At 33.4% G+C, this 17,640-nt stretch overlaps 1 protein-coding gene and 1 pseudogene across 1 annotated transcript; both read left to right on the forward strand.

Annotated features, from left to right (window-relative positions):
• The first annotated feature begins 2,184 nt into the window (after positions 1-2,184).
• Positions 2,185-7,475, forward strand: LOC132254355 (uncharacterized; annotated as a pseudogene).
• Positions 7,476-12,194: 4,719 nt separating this feature from the next.
• Positions 12,195-13,401, forward strand: LOC100251480 (arogenate dehydrogenase 2, chloroplastic-like). The gene is given in 2 exon segments (XM_019222279.2): positions 12,195-13,048; positions 13,051-13,401. Coding segments are annotated over 2 exon segments (873 nt in total). The 5' UTR covers positions 12,195-12,376; the 3' UTR covers positions 13,252-13,401.
• The last annotated feature ends 4,239 nt before the right edge of the window (positions 13,402-17,640 follow it).

The raw sequence follows: 17,640 nt of genomic DNA on the forward strand, positions 1-17,640 counted from the left end.
TCATGAATTAGATATTCGATCGCACAGTAAGATACATGATATAACATGAGAAAACTATCCAATAACTACTAGTTGTAAAAAACCACAAATGATCTCTTGATTGCTAAATAACCCATTATGAGAAATGACTCACAATTTTACTTGATTTAGATGCACCTACTCCTTAGGTCTTATACTATCAACACCTAAGCTACTTTTCACACCTCCCAATGCAACACTTCTTGGTCCTCTTTAGTGGATTCCTCAAAGCCCTTAATGAAATTTTGAAGTACGAGCCTCTAACTATTTTTATAGCTGAAAGATTGTTTGAAAATAGAACTTCAAAGGTTTAAGAGATGGAGATTCAAGATTTCAAAATAGCTATATCTTATGGGAGTTTTCTAATCCATTATTTTTTTTAAAAACATATCTATTTGTGCTTAGAAAAACCTAAGATTTATTATAGAGATTTTTTCAAATTTAAAACATTCTAAAAGCTCTTTTAGAAAGAAAATCACAGTGAAAAATGAATTTGAAAAAAAAAAAAAAAGAATTGCACACCATTCCAAAACCAATGAACAAGGGGGGTTGGACGTCTCTTTTAGGAACTTGAATGCCTAAGGGTGAACTCTCCTATTTTGCAACTTTTTCAAGCTAATTTAATTTTAAAAAAGTCATATTCAATTAAAATAAGTTTTTGGGAAAAAAAAAAGGTAGAAAAACATTCATCTTCTATATCTTGTAAATACATTTACCTTTTTTATATTTGTATTATGATTTTGCTATAACATAATAAATGAATTGAAATGTTTTTGGTTCTCACATTCCATGAAAGCATAAGAGCACACACATATTTAATCTCATATTTCAACTCCATATAAATCTACCCTTGAAAGAATAGCATACCAAGGGGTACTAATTTATTCAAAATTTTATGTCATTGTTATAAAGTGAAAACATTTTGAAACATAATTAATATACATATAGTGAAAATTCTAATCGATGATTAGTAGAATTAATATGTTGAGCAATAATTAGACCTATATTTGTTGTAAATCATATTCAATTAAAATAAATATTTTTGGAAAAAGTGGACACACACAATTACCATAAATATTTCTCTACAGGTAATATTATCAAAGACAAAAGAATCATTCTCATTCATTTTCCATATATATTTTTGTATCTTAATCACAATTACCATTGATCATTTGTTATATGATTCTATTGTAACATAATAAATGAATTACGGTATTGTAGACCCTCCATTTTGTTCCCCAGTACATATCTTGATTAAGTACTCTTTTAATACTTTATAACAGTTTTTGGAGGCCAATCGTTACTCACATATCTTACCTCTTTGAGTCATTCAGGGTACTAGATACACATTTATGACAATTTGTTTAGACTTACTTAGACCCACTTAGGCACACCTAGGCATCTTTTACGCAAACTCACTTAGTCGCACTTCAGACCATTCCAATACATTTAGTTACACTTTAACTTAGTCGACTTAGTTGCATTGTAGGTGCACTTCAAATTAGTTAATTTATATATATATTCATTTTAACTTGAATTTTGGTAAGGTAATTTTTATTTTATTCATTCATTTATTTCTTATTATTATTATTATTATTATTATCATTATTATTTTAGTAAATTAATTTTTTGAAATGTTTCAATATAATTTTTTAATGAATGAATTTTCGGTAAGTTATTATTATTATTATTTATTCATTTACTTTATGTTTTTATTTTTTATTTTATCCATTTTATTTTATTTTCAATTATTTTTAAAAATTTTTATTTTATTTTATTTTATTTACTTAAAAAAATAAAAAATTAAATAAATAAAAATAAAAAAGAATGGAGAGGCACGGAAAAGAAAGAGGATGGGGAAGGAGGAACCGGTGGATTGCATGGGAAGAAAGGGATATTTTTTGGAAAAAGAAGAGTGGTAAAATAAAAAAAATAAAAAAAAGAGGTTTCTTTGAAAAGGAGTCCTGGGGGAATTTTCAAAGGGTCTTGCATGGGAAAAACAAAGAAAAAAAGAAACGAGGAGGCTTGGAGAAAGAAAAGAAGAAAAGAAAAGTGGGCTTTCATCAAGGAGGTAACGTTTAGAGCAAGAAAGACAGCATCTCTCGCGGCTTTTCTCTTCGTCTGTTCAAATTTTTGTGTTTGGATTGGAGAGCCTGAAATTCTCGTGTTTGTAGGTTGCGGAACATAGATCAAGGAGAAACATGGAAGATGTCCTAATAGAGATTCCCCCATCTTCGAGGTTTTTTTAAAAAGATCTCAACAACTTTACTCCTAGATCACCTCCACTTCCATCTCCAATCTTCTTATTTTCTAGTCTGGACAAGCCCCCTTTGTTCATCCCTTCTCATCATTGCCATATCTTCTCCTTCTCTCTCTCTATTCCACCATGTTGCCACAAAAATCCTAATTGGGACTCTCATTCTCCCCGAGATTCCCTTATCTGGAAACTCTATTGAACCATCTCTCAGAGACAAATCCTGCAATTTATATGCCCTTAATGATGTTGATAATCCAGTTCTCCTTGTTCTTCAAATTGATAAATGGTAGTTTTTTTCATTCATATTTTCATTCGTTCATGTACAGAGTATATATAGAGGGTAATCACCATTCTAAGAATGAGAAAGAATGATACAAGGAAAGAATGATATAAGGAAATAACAACTAATATCCTAATATCTCAACTTTCCTAATATCTCAATATTCCTAGTATCTCAATATTCTTAATATCTCAATATTCATGATATCTCAACTTTCCTAATATCTAAACATTCCAATATCTCAACACTAAATGATATAAGGAAAGAATGATATAAGGAAAGCATTCCTAATATCTCAACACTCCCCCTCAAGTTGGTGCATAGATGTCACACATGCCCAACTTGTCTAAAATTTTTGAGAACACTTGACTTGAGACAGCTTTGGTAAGGATATCGGCCAATTGATCTTCTGATCGAATCTTAGGCAATTCCACAATCTTATCATCCAACTTTTCCTTAATGAAGAATTTATCCACCTCGACATGCTTTGTATGATCATGTTGTACTAGATTATGAGTAATGTCACATGCGACTTTATTGTCACAAAACAATTGGATTGGTTGCCTAGATAGGTAACCTAAATCCTGTAAGAGGAGTCTTAGCCATAATGCCTCACAAAGTCTTAGAGCCATACCTCTAAATTCTGCTTCTGCACTTGAACGAGCGACGACATTCTGCTTCTTACTTTTCCATGTCACAAGATTACCACCTACAAAGGTAAAGTAACCAGATGTAGATCGCCTATCATCCACTACACCGGCCCAATCAGCATCAGTATATACTTTTATACTCTGATGATCAACATTTTTAGCGAACAAAATTCCCTTCCCAGGAGCATTCTTCAAATACCTCAAAATACGCATGACTGCATTCATATGTTGCTCTCCAGGATTATGCATGTATTGACTCACTACACTCAATGCATAAGCAAGATTTAGTCTTGTATGAGCTAAGTACATTAATCTCCCCACAAGTCTTTGGTATCTTTCCTTATCGGTTGATACTTGATTAGGCTCAACACACAATTTCAGACCTTCTTCTATTGGTGTATTAACAGGTTAACATCCCGACATTCCAGTCTCCTGTAAAAGATCTAAGGCATACTTTCTTTGAGACAGAAAAATTCGTTCACTTGATCGAGAAACTTCAATCCCAAGAAAGTATTTCAGAGGACCTAGATCTTTCATTTCGAATTCTCTAGATAGATAATTTTGCAAAGTTTTTCTTTCTTCAAGATCATTTCCTGTAACTACCATGTCATCCACATATACAATGAGTGTCGTAATCTTACCATGTTGTTTTTTTAGGAACAAAGTGTGATCTGAATTACTTTGACGATAGCCAAAAGCTCTCATTGACTTTGTGAACCTTCCAAACCATGCTCTCGGGGATTGCTTCAACCCATACAATGACTTCTTCAATTTGCACACCTTCTGACATTGCTTTTCTGACACCATGCATCTTGGTGGAAGATCCATATATACTTCTTCAGATAACTCGCCATGCAGAAAGGCATTTTTCACATCGAATTGTTGTAATGGCCAATCTAGGTTTGCAGCTAAAAACAGTAATACTCGAATTGTGTTGATCTTAGCTACAGGTGCAAATGTCTCTGTGTAGTCAATTCCATAAGTTTGAGTGTACCCTTTTGCTACCAGTCTTGCTTTAAATCGTTCAATACTACCATCTGCCTTGTACTTCACAGTATAGATCCAATGACACCCAACTGGCTTCTTTCCTGGTGGACATTCTACGAGTTCCCATGTTTCATTCTTCTGCAATGATTTCATCTCTTCATTCATGGCTGCTTTCCACCTTGGATCAGCTAAGGCTTCCTGCACACTGTTAGGAATAGCTACAGTAGATAATTGATTTACAAATGACTTATTTGATTCAGACAAATGATGGGTAGACACATAGTTGCTCATGGGATATTTGACTTTCGTAGACAATTCAGGTTCATATGTGGGTTTAGGAATACCTCTATTATGACGATGTGGTAACCGTTTCATGAATGGATCAGGTTCCAAATTAAGAACACCCTTAACAGACGACGATTGGTTTGGTATTTCAGTGAAGACATCTTCGGACCCAAATTATTGATCACTCATATCCAACTCACCCACTTCCTGGTTCACTAGTTCAGATTGTCCAGATTCATCTTCCTCAGAGATATGATAATCATAATCGAGAGTCTGAATTTCCTTATGGCACTCCCCCTGAAGTTCAGACTCAGATGAAAAATACATTGAATCTTCATGAAACACCACATCCATTATAATATACATTTGTCGAGTTGGAGGATGGTAACATCGATATCCCTTTTTGTGCAATGCATATCCAACAAACACACATTGCAATGCATGGGAAGTTAACTTGGTGCGTTGGTGCTTGTGTAGATGCACAAATGCCACGCAACCAAAAACACAAGGAGGTAGATTTGGGACGGTTGGGGCAACTACGGCATTAGTAAGAGCTTGGAAAGGTGTTTGAAAGTTAATTGAGCTAGAAGGTACTCGATTGATCAAATATGCGGCAGATGTGATTGCTTCTCCCCAATAAGATATCGGTGTTTTTGCTGCTATCAAGGAAGCACGAACAACCTCTAACAAGTGTCGATTTTTTCGTTCAGCGACTCCATTTTGCTGGGGTGTATTGGAACAAGTAGTCTGATGAATGATGCCATGTCCTTCCAAATACTTTTGAAGATCAAAACTTTGATATTCTCCACCATTATCACTACGCAGAACCCGAACCTTTGCATTGTATCGAGTTTCAATCATTTTATGAAATTTTTGAAACAACAAGTTCACTTCATCTTTGGTCTTCATCAAGCATAACCATGTCATTCTGGTACAATCATCAATAAAAGTAACAAACCAACGTGAGCCACTCAAAGTTGGGACTTTGGATGGGCCCCAAACATTAGAATGTATAACCATAAAAGGAAACGGACTTTTATTCAAAATTAACCGAAACGAAGCACGATGGCTTTTAGCCAATTCACAAATATCACAACGGAAACCAGAAATATCACTTTTTGCAAACAAACTAGGAAACAATTTTTTTAAATAACCAAAGGAAGCATGTCCCAGGCGTCGATGCCACAACCAAATTTCAGACTTTCTCTTCTCTCCCTCAGATCCATCTTCCATCAAGGCTTGTTGCAACTTATTTGAATCCTTTGACTGCAAGTCCAAGTAATAGAGTTTTCCCCGTTTAATACCACAACCAATCGTCTGTCTTGTTTGGATGTCCTTAATCACACAAAATTCAGACAAAAAAATGACAATACAAGATAAGGTTGCAGTGATTTGAGAAACTAACAAAAGATTGTAATCTAAAGATGGAACAACTAAAACAGAATCCAAATTCAAAGTATCAGTAAGAGTTAAGGATCCTTCCCCAATGACTGGGGTTGTGTTACCATTGGCTGTGGAAACAATTTTTTGTGAGGAAGGTCTAAGGGGTGAAATCTATCTAGAATCAAAAGTTATATGATCTATAGCACCAGAATCAATTATCCATGCACTATTAATAACAAGTGTAAAAGTATTTAAAAACTTACCACCATGATCAGTAGCGGCTACCAATGCAAAGGCTTTCTCAGAAACATTAGCCTCTGTTTTTATTTCAGCAACAGTTGCAGTCGAGGTTTTCTTGGAATCCTTCTTCCATTGATCACGATTATTATAATTAATAACAAAGTGTTGATAGCCTAAACATGATCTAAAGGTCCATGGTTCAAACCCTCGATTCCTTATTGTTTTCCTAGTCATACCAAGAGTCGTTGCTTTGAAATTGTGGGATATCCAGACTGGTGGGACCAGTCTTATTGCAGTGAGTGCATTTGAAGGTTGACTTATCAATATTAGGGCTTGTCTTAGGATGGTTGATCGCTGTCGGACTACCATAGCGACAAAATATCCAGGATTTCAATTCCATGGCTCTGATACCATCTTCAAATTGATAAATGGTAGTTTTTTTCATTCATACTTTCATTCGTTCATGTACAGAGTATATATAGAGGGTAATCACCATTCTAAGAATGGGAAAGAATGATACAAGGAAAGAATGATATAAGGAAATAACAATTAATATCCTAATATCTCAACTTTCCTAATATCTCAATATTCCTAGTATCTCAATATTCTTAATATCTCAATATTCATGATATCTCAACTTTCCTAATATCTAAACATTCCAAATATCTCAACACTAAATGATATAAGGAAAGAATGATATAAGGAAAGCATTCCTAATATCTCAACACTTGTCTCTGCTCAGTACTCTGTCAATGCAGAGCGATCTCATGCTATTGCAAAGTTGCTGATTGGTGAGCAGATTATTCCTGAGAGGGTTTTGATCATGGATTCAGTTCAAAGCCGGAACTTCCGTGGTAAGCTCTCTCCAGATGAGACATTTGCCTTCAAGCTGGAGACATCATTAGAAGGAAAAGAGCACAGTGATGGTTCCAGCAATTCACCGCTGTTGAAGGGTTTGGACTATTTCCCATCAAGAAGCATGGTAGATGGCTTGGCTGCTACTCTGCTCAGTCGATGCCAGATGAGGAACATCAAAGGAACTCTATGCGTTTCATGGCCAGAGTTTGGTGGTTTTGGGGTGTCACTGGTTAAATCTATAATAAAGGAGGTCTTGCCTAGCTTGGAAATTAGTTTAACCAGTGATGAGGAGGATGAATACTCTAAGTTGGACCACATCAAGGATCATCCTTTTGACTCTGAATTGTATACCTGATGAACTACTTTCAAGGTTCTAACTTCCTCACTTCAAAGATTTTCTTCTTTCTTCTTATTTTTTTAGTTTTGATTTTGTTCTTTATTTTATAAATTTTCTAATGAGGCTGTGACCAAGGATGTTTCTGGGTTTGTCTATTGTTTGTGTCAAGGATGTAGAAATTTTTAAGAGAGATTGAAAATTGCATGTTTCTGGTAGTTCTATTCTGTTTCTTCCCTGTTCTCTGGCAAGTGGAGTTAAGAAGTTACAGCCAGTGACAATTCTATTAGGCCACCCACTTGTACTTGGCTGACGCAGCCGTCGCATTGTGGACAAGGCCCCCAAACATTGCATTTTCCATGTACTTGGAGCTTCCTCGATTATAAATATGACACTATGAGTGGTAACATTTCCCATCGAGGTCTCCTCCGTTTCTGTTAATGCTCTATCAGAATTCAACAAAAGTGCACATTGGGACCTACTGATTGTAAGGGTCATTATGAATGGATTTGGCCTTTTTTTTTTATTGCTTGAAACAAAAGATGGCTGTTCTTAGATCAATACAAAACACAACTGTATGATTTTCCCTCTTTGGAACAGCTGGAGAAAATCAATTTCATCCTCTTTACGGTATTGAGAGCCAGACCAAGGATACAGTCATACAGACCAGAAGGCATGCAGCCTTCTCAAGGGTAGGGATAAGAGTCCAACAACTAGAAGGGTGATTCGGAGGCAACTGAGAACCTCTCATTAGACAACCTGTGGAACCCCTGCCTATGTTGCTCCAGAGGTGATCAAAAGGAAAGGCTATGATGGAGCCAAAGCTGATATGTAGTCATGTAAGGCCTGCAACTCAGAGCCATTTGACTGAATATTCATCACAAGGCTTACGCACACTTGTAGTTGCTGCTAGGGATCTCACTGATGAGGAACTTTCAGAGTGACAGTGCAAGTATGAAGATGCAAGCGCTTCATTGACTGATAGGTCTGTAAAACTTCGCCAAACAGCAGCTTTCATTGAATGCAAGTTAAATCTTCTTGGGGATACTAGGATGAGAATAAGGCTGCCACTTTGAACCTTCACTAAAAAAAAAAAGAAGGCTGCCACTTTAAGAATATGGCACCACCAGATTTTGTGGAAGGCATCGACACGTTTTGATGAGTTTGGAAGGCAACCATACCATGCAAAGAAGATGACAAGAAGCTGCCACTTTGAGGACGTCTCAGGATTTTCTTTTAGAACATACAGCTTATAAAGCATCGGATTGAAAGGATCAAGAGCGTTCTAACAGCAGCCCCTCTCACACGGTGAAAGGTAAGTTCTCTTTTAAAATTTTTGTTTTAGTTTAGTTTAATTTGTTCTATTAGCTTAGGTCCATTTATGATTTTTCATCATTAATTTAATCGATCCTTGGTGTTATAGTTCATGCTTTGATTTGGTTTGATCCCATTCTTTTAGTTTGAGTATTTATTATATTTTTGGTAAATTGGCTTCTAGGTGATGCAGTTTTTGTTTTGAAATTTGTCTTGATTTATCTTAATTCGTTTTAGTTAGTTTAGAATTTTCCATTATAGGGCACTGTACTTCTGCATCTGTAAATTGGAATCTGATAACTTAGAAACCCTTTTAAATTTTTCTAACTATTCTATAGCATTCTAGACTCCTTGAACTTGATTTTAGAACATTTCTTGGGTCAAATATGGTTTTTCAATTAGGAGATATAAATCAATTTTTCAGAAGGTTCAGTTTTCACTCTGTTTTTTACATTCAGTCTTGTTTTACAAAATTAAATTACTAAAAAATATCTTTAATTTCTTTGAACATTTTTAATTTAATTTTGATTTCTTAAATTTAATTTTTTTTTAAATATTAATAAATAATTTCTGAAATGAAAGATATAATTTTTTATTCTTGCACCCACCGCATGAGTGCTCTTTTAGAGCTGAGATATGTTTATTTATTTTTTAAATATGTTATGAATGTGTTATCTCCTGTGATTATTTTTAATATAAAATAAACACATTAATATAGTTGTATACTTTTTTTTTTTTTAGGACATATAGAAGTTAATTTTAAAAATCAATTGTTGAATACCTTTAAAAGATGCTCTGTCCTAGCCCTATTATCATCATCATGAAATCTGGTACTAAATGAGGGCTGGTTAATTAATTTGGTCACTTAGTTGATAAACTAGACATATAGGAGATGTTCTCTAAAAATTTTCTTGATAAAACTTAACTTCTAGGTATTTGTTTTAGATTTATTTTGTACAGTCTTCTGATCTAATCGTTTGCTGACTTTTTTTGTGGAGTAATCCCTTTGTGAATAAATTTGTTATTGATTGGAATATAATCGACTAATTTGGACCATTGGATGTTTATCTAGACATGTTAAAGATGTTACCTAATTTTTATTTTGGTGAGATAACCTTTCTTGATATTTATTTGGAGTTTATTTTTTGAATCAATATTCTACCCTTTTAATAATATTTCCTTGGCTTTTGGTAATTTAGTCACTTTTGATCATGCTTGTGAACTTTCCTTGACTTGAGACATTCTAAGTGTATATATATAGGTTTATTTTTTTTCTTATTTATTATTCTTTAATTTTATCATTATTATTGGTGAGTTAACCTCATTTTTATAGAATCACTGACGTTGGCTACACAAGTACACTCTCTATCTTCCCATTCTAAAGTGTATATATATAGGTTTAGTTATTTTTTATTTTTCTTTAATCATATCATTATTATTGGTGAATTAACCTCATTTTTATAGAATCATTGACAATTGTTACAAAGGTACGCTCTCTATCTTCCCATTTTAAAGTTCCATGAATATGTATGTCATTAAGAACTATATCCTCGTTTGATATTGACTTTGGGTGTCTTGATGTTCATTTGATTTCCTTTGATAAAATTCAGGTTGAGTAACATAATACTTGAACTAACTTTGGTGTTTTATGATAGCATTTAAGTTATAGATCAAGGTATGCATATTATCCTTTCTTTATGATAGTGGTTTGAATCCTTGTTTGGCATGTTAGAATTAGTAGAGTTTTTTAGATCACCTTAACTTATCTAGGCATTCATAATCAACTGATTAATTGTCATATTTCCCTCAACTAAGCTAGTAGAGACCTTGTTAGGGCTTAGAGGGGTGCTATCTCTTTGGAGGTACTTTCTTGATAGGTAACTTGATCCCCAGACCCAGACTCAGGTTTTTTCGCATACAGCTTTTCCAAAAAAATCAGGAGTCATTTTAGGGGTTTTGTTCTTACTTGTTTTCCCCTTTAAAAATAAATAAAAGTAAGTGACGACTCCAACTTTTTATAAAAAAAAAATAAGTTTTTCACTTTAATCAAAAGTGAGTCTATGCCAATCAAGTGGGAACGCATCGTGAAAAATACGGGGTCCACAGGTATTTTTTATTTTCATATTCAATTAAAGGCCATGAGTGTACACCTATTTAATCCCTTGTTTCAACTCGATATAAACCTACCTCGAAAGAAACAATATACCAAGGGGTATTAGTCTATTCAAAACATTATATCATTGCTTATCAAGGGCAATATAGACGAAAGACAAGTTAAGATTCTCTCAATTGTTGCTTTGGTATTAGGAATGCTTGCAAGACAATCCACAGCTGGATTTCCAAGTTGTTATGCCAAATGCTTTGGTGAATGTATCATAACAAGATTTAGTCCTCTCAAGTGTGGTTTTAAATGTATGAAATGCATAGTAGATCCTTCAAGCTCGCAACCAAATTCTTATTACTATTGCAAGCTTGGTTGTGTGATGAATGCATGCACTAATATAAGCACCAAACAAGATCTTGGTAATTCTCTTTCCTTGTGCTTTGTATTTGTGTGTTTTTCTTCTTATCTCATAAATTTTTGTTTCAATTTGTCAGTTGTGGCCAAGTTGACTAGCTGTGTAGACTCTTGCTCAAAGATGTGCACCACAAAATCTCCTTAGTCGCTTAGAAGACCATGGCAAGCTTGTGTGTTCATTCAATTGAATAAATGTAACCCCAATCAGCTAGACTACAATGTCTTTCTTACTTGAAAAAAAATTGAATAAGTAGTTTATGAAGTTACAAGTCTTGTTTAATAAGTAGTTGGTATTACAAATATGCTTGTTCATTTTATTTTGCTTGATATGTATTCTATATTTTTATCTCCATATCTATGTTAAAGTTTCTTTAAATTAACGAAGCGTTAACATCAACACAACGGCCCTTGTTAAGTGTTTTTGAAATTAGTTTTTAAAAATAGTTTTTAAATGTTTTATAAAATAAAAGTTTGTTTTGAAAATCTAAATTGTTTTTAACTTATTTTTTATATCTTAAAATTTATTTTAAAAATAATTTTTATATCTAATGTTTTATTTTTTATCATTTTACATGTTTATATAATTATTTTTTAAAATAATCCTTAAAAAGCAAGTAAAAATAGTAGAAAATAACTAAAAAATGTTATATGAAAATATCACATTTTTTGTTCTTAAGAACACAAAATAAAAAATAAATTTTGGTTATCAAACGTATTTTCCTAATTTTTTTTTTAACATAAAACTATTCTCGAAAACAGTTATCAAATAAGATCTAAATATCTCATAATCAAAGGTTAATATTATAACACTTGTATGTTAATATTGTAAACAAAAGGTTAAACTCAAAATAATTTTTTTTGTTCAACAACTTTTTAATTCATGTCTCATTTCCCACACTTTTTCGATAACAAATACAAAAATGAGGTAGAAAACTTTGGAATATTATTTTGTCATCTCTCGACTTTCAAATTTCAATCGAGCATTCGTATTTACTATCGTCCACCAACCAACAATTTGTCACTCTATAAATTTCTCAAATGTGTCAGTGCCTTAACTCACTGGTCTCGTCCGAATCTCTCTCCCAACTCTTCAAGATGCTCTCCTTCCCTTCCTCAAAATCTTGTCCTATAGCAAAACCAGTGCCTCAACATCTTCGCTCATCTCTCTTAGATTCCTTTTGTGGATCCAAATCTCTCTTTCAACCCACAAACTGGATTCAATCTCCGCCCAAAATCTCTCCAAATCAAAGCCATGGAGGCCTCCCTAGACTACCACTTTGGAACCCAACTGCAAACCCATATCAAAACACCCACAAGCCTCAAAATCGCCATTATTGGGTTCGGCAACGTCGCCCAGTTTCTCGCCAAAGCCTTCGTCAGCCAAGGCCACACCGTCCTCGCCCACTCTCGCTCGGACCACTCCGACACCGCCGCAAAGCTCGGCGTTTCCTTCTTCAACGACCCGCATGATCTCTGCGAGGAACACCCAGAAGTGGTGATGCTATGCACCTCGATCCTTTCGACAAAATCCGTGCTCGAATCGATCCCGTTTCAGAGACTGCGGCGTAGCACGCTGTTTGTTGATGTTTTGTCGGTGAAAGAATTTCCCAGAAGCCTATTTCTCGAAATCTTGCCTGAAGAGTTCGATATCCTCTGCACACACCCAATGCTCGGTCCGGAGAGCGGCAAAAAAGGGTGGGCAGGCCTTCCTTTCATGTACGATAAGGTCAGAATCGGAAACGATGATATTAGAATCTCAAGATGTGGAAGATTCTTGGATGTTTTTGCTAGAGAAGGATGCAGAATGGTGGAGATGAGCTGTGCAGATCACGACAAGTACGCAGCGGAGTCTCAGTTCATCACCCACACAATGGGGAGGATTTTAGAGAGATTTGGGTTCGAATCAAGTTCCATTAACACCAAAGGGGGTATGAAACATTGCTGAAATTGATGGAGAACACAGCCAAGGACAGCTTTGATTTGTACTATGGGTTGTCCATGTACAATAGTAATGCCATGGAGCAGCTGGAGAAGTTGGAGTCGGCCTTTCAGTCTGTTAAGAGGGAACTTTCTGGGAATTTGCAGAGTCTTTATTCAAGGCAGTTGTTTGAAGATGAAGGAGAGTGAGATGAGAAAAACGTGGCGCAAAAGCTGCTCCCTAATTGTGCTTTTGGAAACCACCTCTGACACTGGTGGTGTTTATTTATCATTCAAAGCTGTTCATGTATGATGTACCATAATAATAAAACTCCTTTTTGTTGGTTTGTTTGTCCGTCATGCAATGGAGTTTATTGAAAACCAAATTTCATTTTTATGATTAATTATACATATGCTAGGTTTAGTTACTAAAGGATTTTGGAGAAAATGGGTCGTTTTAGTTCCTAAAAGATTTTGGAGAAAACGTCTCAAAATAAAAAATAGGAAATGAATATCACAAGTTCTCATCTCCAATCATATATGATATCCTTGGATTTTATATTCAATAGAGATTAAATTCAATAGATATAAAATCTTAAGGTAGTATATGAAGTTGGATATGTTATATTTATATTTAGTTTGTAAAACAAATAAAAAAATGAAATTTTTTTAAATCATTAGTTAATATATATATATATATATATATATAGTTAGTTAGTTAGTTGGTTTTTTTAACTGTAAATTTAATTTTTAATATTTTTTTTATTTTATAAAATAATTAATAAAAGGAATACAAAATTTGATAAAACAAATAAATTTATGAAATATGCATATTTTATATCTTAACTTAGAATTAACATATCTCATCTAGAAGGGATATAAAGAAAAGGATGGATGACATATCTCTCTAATTATATTATCCCTTATTTTGTTGAACATAGAGATAAGTGATAAGCTAATTTCTTTTATTTCTTTGCCAATTAAACATGAGATATAATATATTATTTCATTTTTTATCCTATATTATGCTATATTGACCAACCAAATATAACTTAAGAAGTTTGTTATGGAAATTTGTTAGCATATAAGAACTTGTGGATGCTCATCAGTTTCCCATATAGATGATTAGGTCAAATGTGAAAAAGTATAGGGGTGCTAGAGACTCGATTCAAAGCTATTTGGTGCACCTAAAGAATAAAAGTTGCACACCTAGCAAGTATTTGGTGAATCAACTTAATAACTTAAATTGACTTAATAACTTAATTTAAGTTGTTAAATAGAATAAGTATTAGTAAAATAACTTAATATTACAACTTAAAGTTAAAATGATTAAGTATCAAGTCCAAATAATTATCTTACTCTTAATCTTAATTTGTTTTGTCTTATTTGCTCGCATCTAATGAGAATATATTTAACAACAACCATAACTCCAAATACATTATTCATTTTTTATAGTAATAATTTTAGGTTACCTTATATATCTACAATACTTTAAGTATGAATGTTTAACAAACAAATTTATTGCTTAAGATTAATGAAAATTAATATTAATTAAAATGAATGATGATAAATATTAATTACAACTCATGAGGGTAAATATGTTAATTTGATAACTTTAAATAGATTTTAAGTTCATTTTATCAAACAAGTACTTAAACTAAAAAATAAATAAAAAATTTTAAGTTACCAACTTAAGAACAATTTAACTTAAAGTCAATTTAAGTCATTAAGTAATAAGTATTAAGTTTTACTAAACACATATCTATAAAGTAGCTTAAGTTGCTCACCCATGGAATAACTTAAGTTGTGCACCACTAGATTAGCTTACCCTATCAAATTTGATGTAACTCATTTAAAAAAAAGGTTGTTGTGCCACTAATTTGCACCTTACTTGGCACACCCACCTTAAATTAAAAAAAAAAAAAAAAAAATCTATCTCACCATAAATTTAAAAGACCGGTGCACCTCAAAGAGAGAGTTGAGACAACAACAACAAAATTTCTTCATTTTTTTTCTTTTTTTTTTTATTTCCTTTTATTTTCACTTATTTTTTTGCATCAAAACCTCTTGATATTCACTATTAAAATTCCATTGAAATATAAACTTTAGAAACTTATTTTTAGTTGAAAATATAGATTTATATATCAAAGACAAAATTATACAACTCAAAGTCATGAACCTACAACTCAGGTTCTTAAATACAATAGTTGCTAAGATAGAGCCCTTAAAAAAACGATATGATACAATAAACTTTTAGATTTTATTATTTATAAATAAATTTTTAGTTCACTTTTATCTATTCTTATTTCATGCATTATACCTTGTAAGCATTCTAATTGACATCTCTTGCATTGTATGTGACTTGGGTGCATTAGGAGTTATATGGTAGATCCAAGTCACTAGTTCCTTGCTAGTAGATCACTTATTCACAACTAGTTTATGGGCTTAGGCAACCCATTAGAGGCTGAAGTATACTACCTCCTAATTGGAGGGATGACTAGTCTCGGATATCAGGATGGGTTTCCATGATAAGTGCACTAGTATGTATGGTTATACATTGAATAAGACTTACTATGAGTCATGAGATAAGACTATCAAGTTGTCATGGCTTCACCAAACAGCTTCATTGTGTTGTCTTTCAACCTTGAGAGAATATTGAGCTTGTGCTATAGTTAGTAGTAGCTTTGACTTAGCAGTGAGATCGTAAACTGATCATATATTTTCTATGGATTGGGTCACTATTAATGGAAGTCAATAGTAATAGGTATTCTTAATAGGGACACCATGGTATCTTATGGGATTGAGACAAAGTGTCCCCTTGGGTGATCCTAAGGTATTGTGTTCATATAAACTATGACCATAGTATTTTCTTAAGCGGAACTTGACATAAACTCTTAGAGAGCTAAGATATGTCAATTGAACACATAATAAGAGGATCTGTAACTGAAGGATAGTAGAAGTAGTCTTAAAAGGCTAAGAGCTTTCACCTTGTTAGATTACAAACACTAGTTCATAAGGAGATCGTATATAATGGATAATAGGTTATGGACCCTAGCAATTAGTGTCTCATTATTATTTACATAGGGTATTGGAGTGCAATTGATTCTTTTTAGCAAGATGTTGAATCAACTTCATAATTGGATTATGAGAGAGTTAATACCATTTTATGGGTATTAATGGTCCTCACTCAAGCTCATATACCTTGATGGCACCATCTATAAGAGTTGGATTGACTATTGGTTCATTTTTATTCATAAGGGTATTTTGGTAATTACATAAAGTTGTAAAAGAGTTAGTGGATAAAGTCTTTGGATTGTACTAATTGATTAGTTAGAAGGCCCTATGGGATTAATTAATCAATTAAGACCAATTTTGGGATAGACTGAGTGACCTAAACCCTTGATGGGCTTAAGTCACTTAAGTCACTTAGGAACCTTATAAATATGCCCTTAACGGGTAGGGTTACAAGTTAATCGTTTTCCATTATCTAGGGAGAAGAGATTAACCTAGTCTCTATCCTCCCTAACCTTCCCAATGGTTGAGTACCAAGTGTAAGGTTGAGTCATTACGATAGAAGATCGTGGGTTTATGAGACTTTTTGTGATTACAATTAGGTTATTTTTTGAATGCAATTGATTTGAGAACATTTAAATCAAAGGTAAGCACACTAATCTTAATATCTAAATCTTGTTTTTATTTTTATTTTTTTATATGCATGTTTTTACTAACCTTAGGATTTAGAGAAAGCCTAGGAAGATTTGCATGTAGCTAACCTGATCCGGGTATAGGGAACAGAGAGATTTGAGATTCCCTACTACTAGTATTAGAGCTATAGGTTAGCAATTGGATGTTAGAACCTTTATAGGGTATGTTAATGGTGGTTTTTTTAGGGAATTTTATTTATCCTATGACCCTAGGGATAAATTTTGTGCATGTTAATATGATGATTATATATTGTGATTATCATTATGATTGTTATTGGGATTAATGTAATCATTGGGATTCTAATTTACTTTTCCTAGATGGGTTGTAAGCACCATTAAGGGCATAAGATTTTTTTTTTTGTTATGTAGAAGTCCCATTTTTCTTAGACACCCCTAAATGCGAATGTGTCGCAAAATAGGTTTACGATTTATCCACATCTCCATAGGAGTCAAAAGGTACAAACTTGGAAAGCACTAGGTTAAATAGCTAAGTCGCAGTCTCCAAGGCATATCCCTAAAAGATATAGGAATTGATGAGAAACCCATCTTAGATCTCACCATATCCATCAATGTTTGGTTTCTTCTTTTTGCTACTCTATTTTGTTATGGAGTTCCAAGTACACTCAACTGGGATATAACCTTATACTCCTTGAGAAAAGAATCAAAGTGGGTGGACATATACTCACCACCTCGATCGGATCAAAATGGCTTGATATGTTTACCTAACTTGCTATCTAATTCCACCCTAAATTCAATGAATTTTTCTAAGGCATCAAATTTCCTATGCATTAAGTAAATATATCTAAACTTAGAGTAATCATTTGTAAAGGTGATGAAGTACTCATACCCTCTCTTGCATGGACATTAAAAGACCCACACACGTTAGTATGCACTA

This window comes from Vitis vinifera, chromosome 9 (assembly GCF_030704535.1).
Source record: "Vitis vinifera cultivar Pinot Noir 40024 chromosome 9, ASM3070453v1".
Taxonomy (NCBI): Eukaryota; Viridiplantae; Streptophyta; class Magnoliopsida; order Vitales; family Vitaceae; genus Vitis; species Vitis vinifera.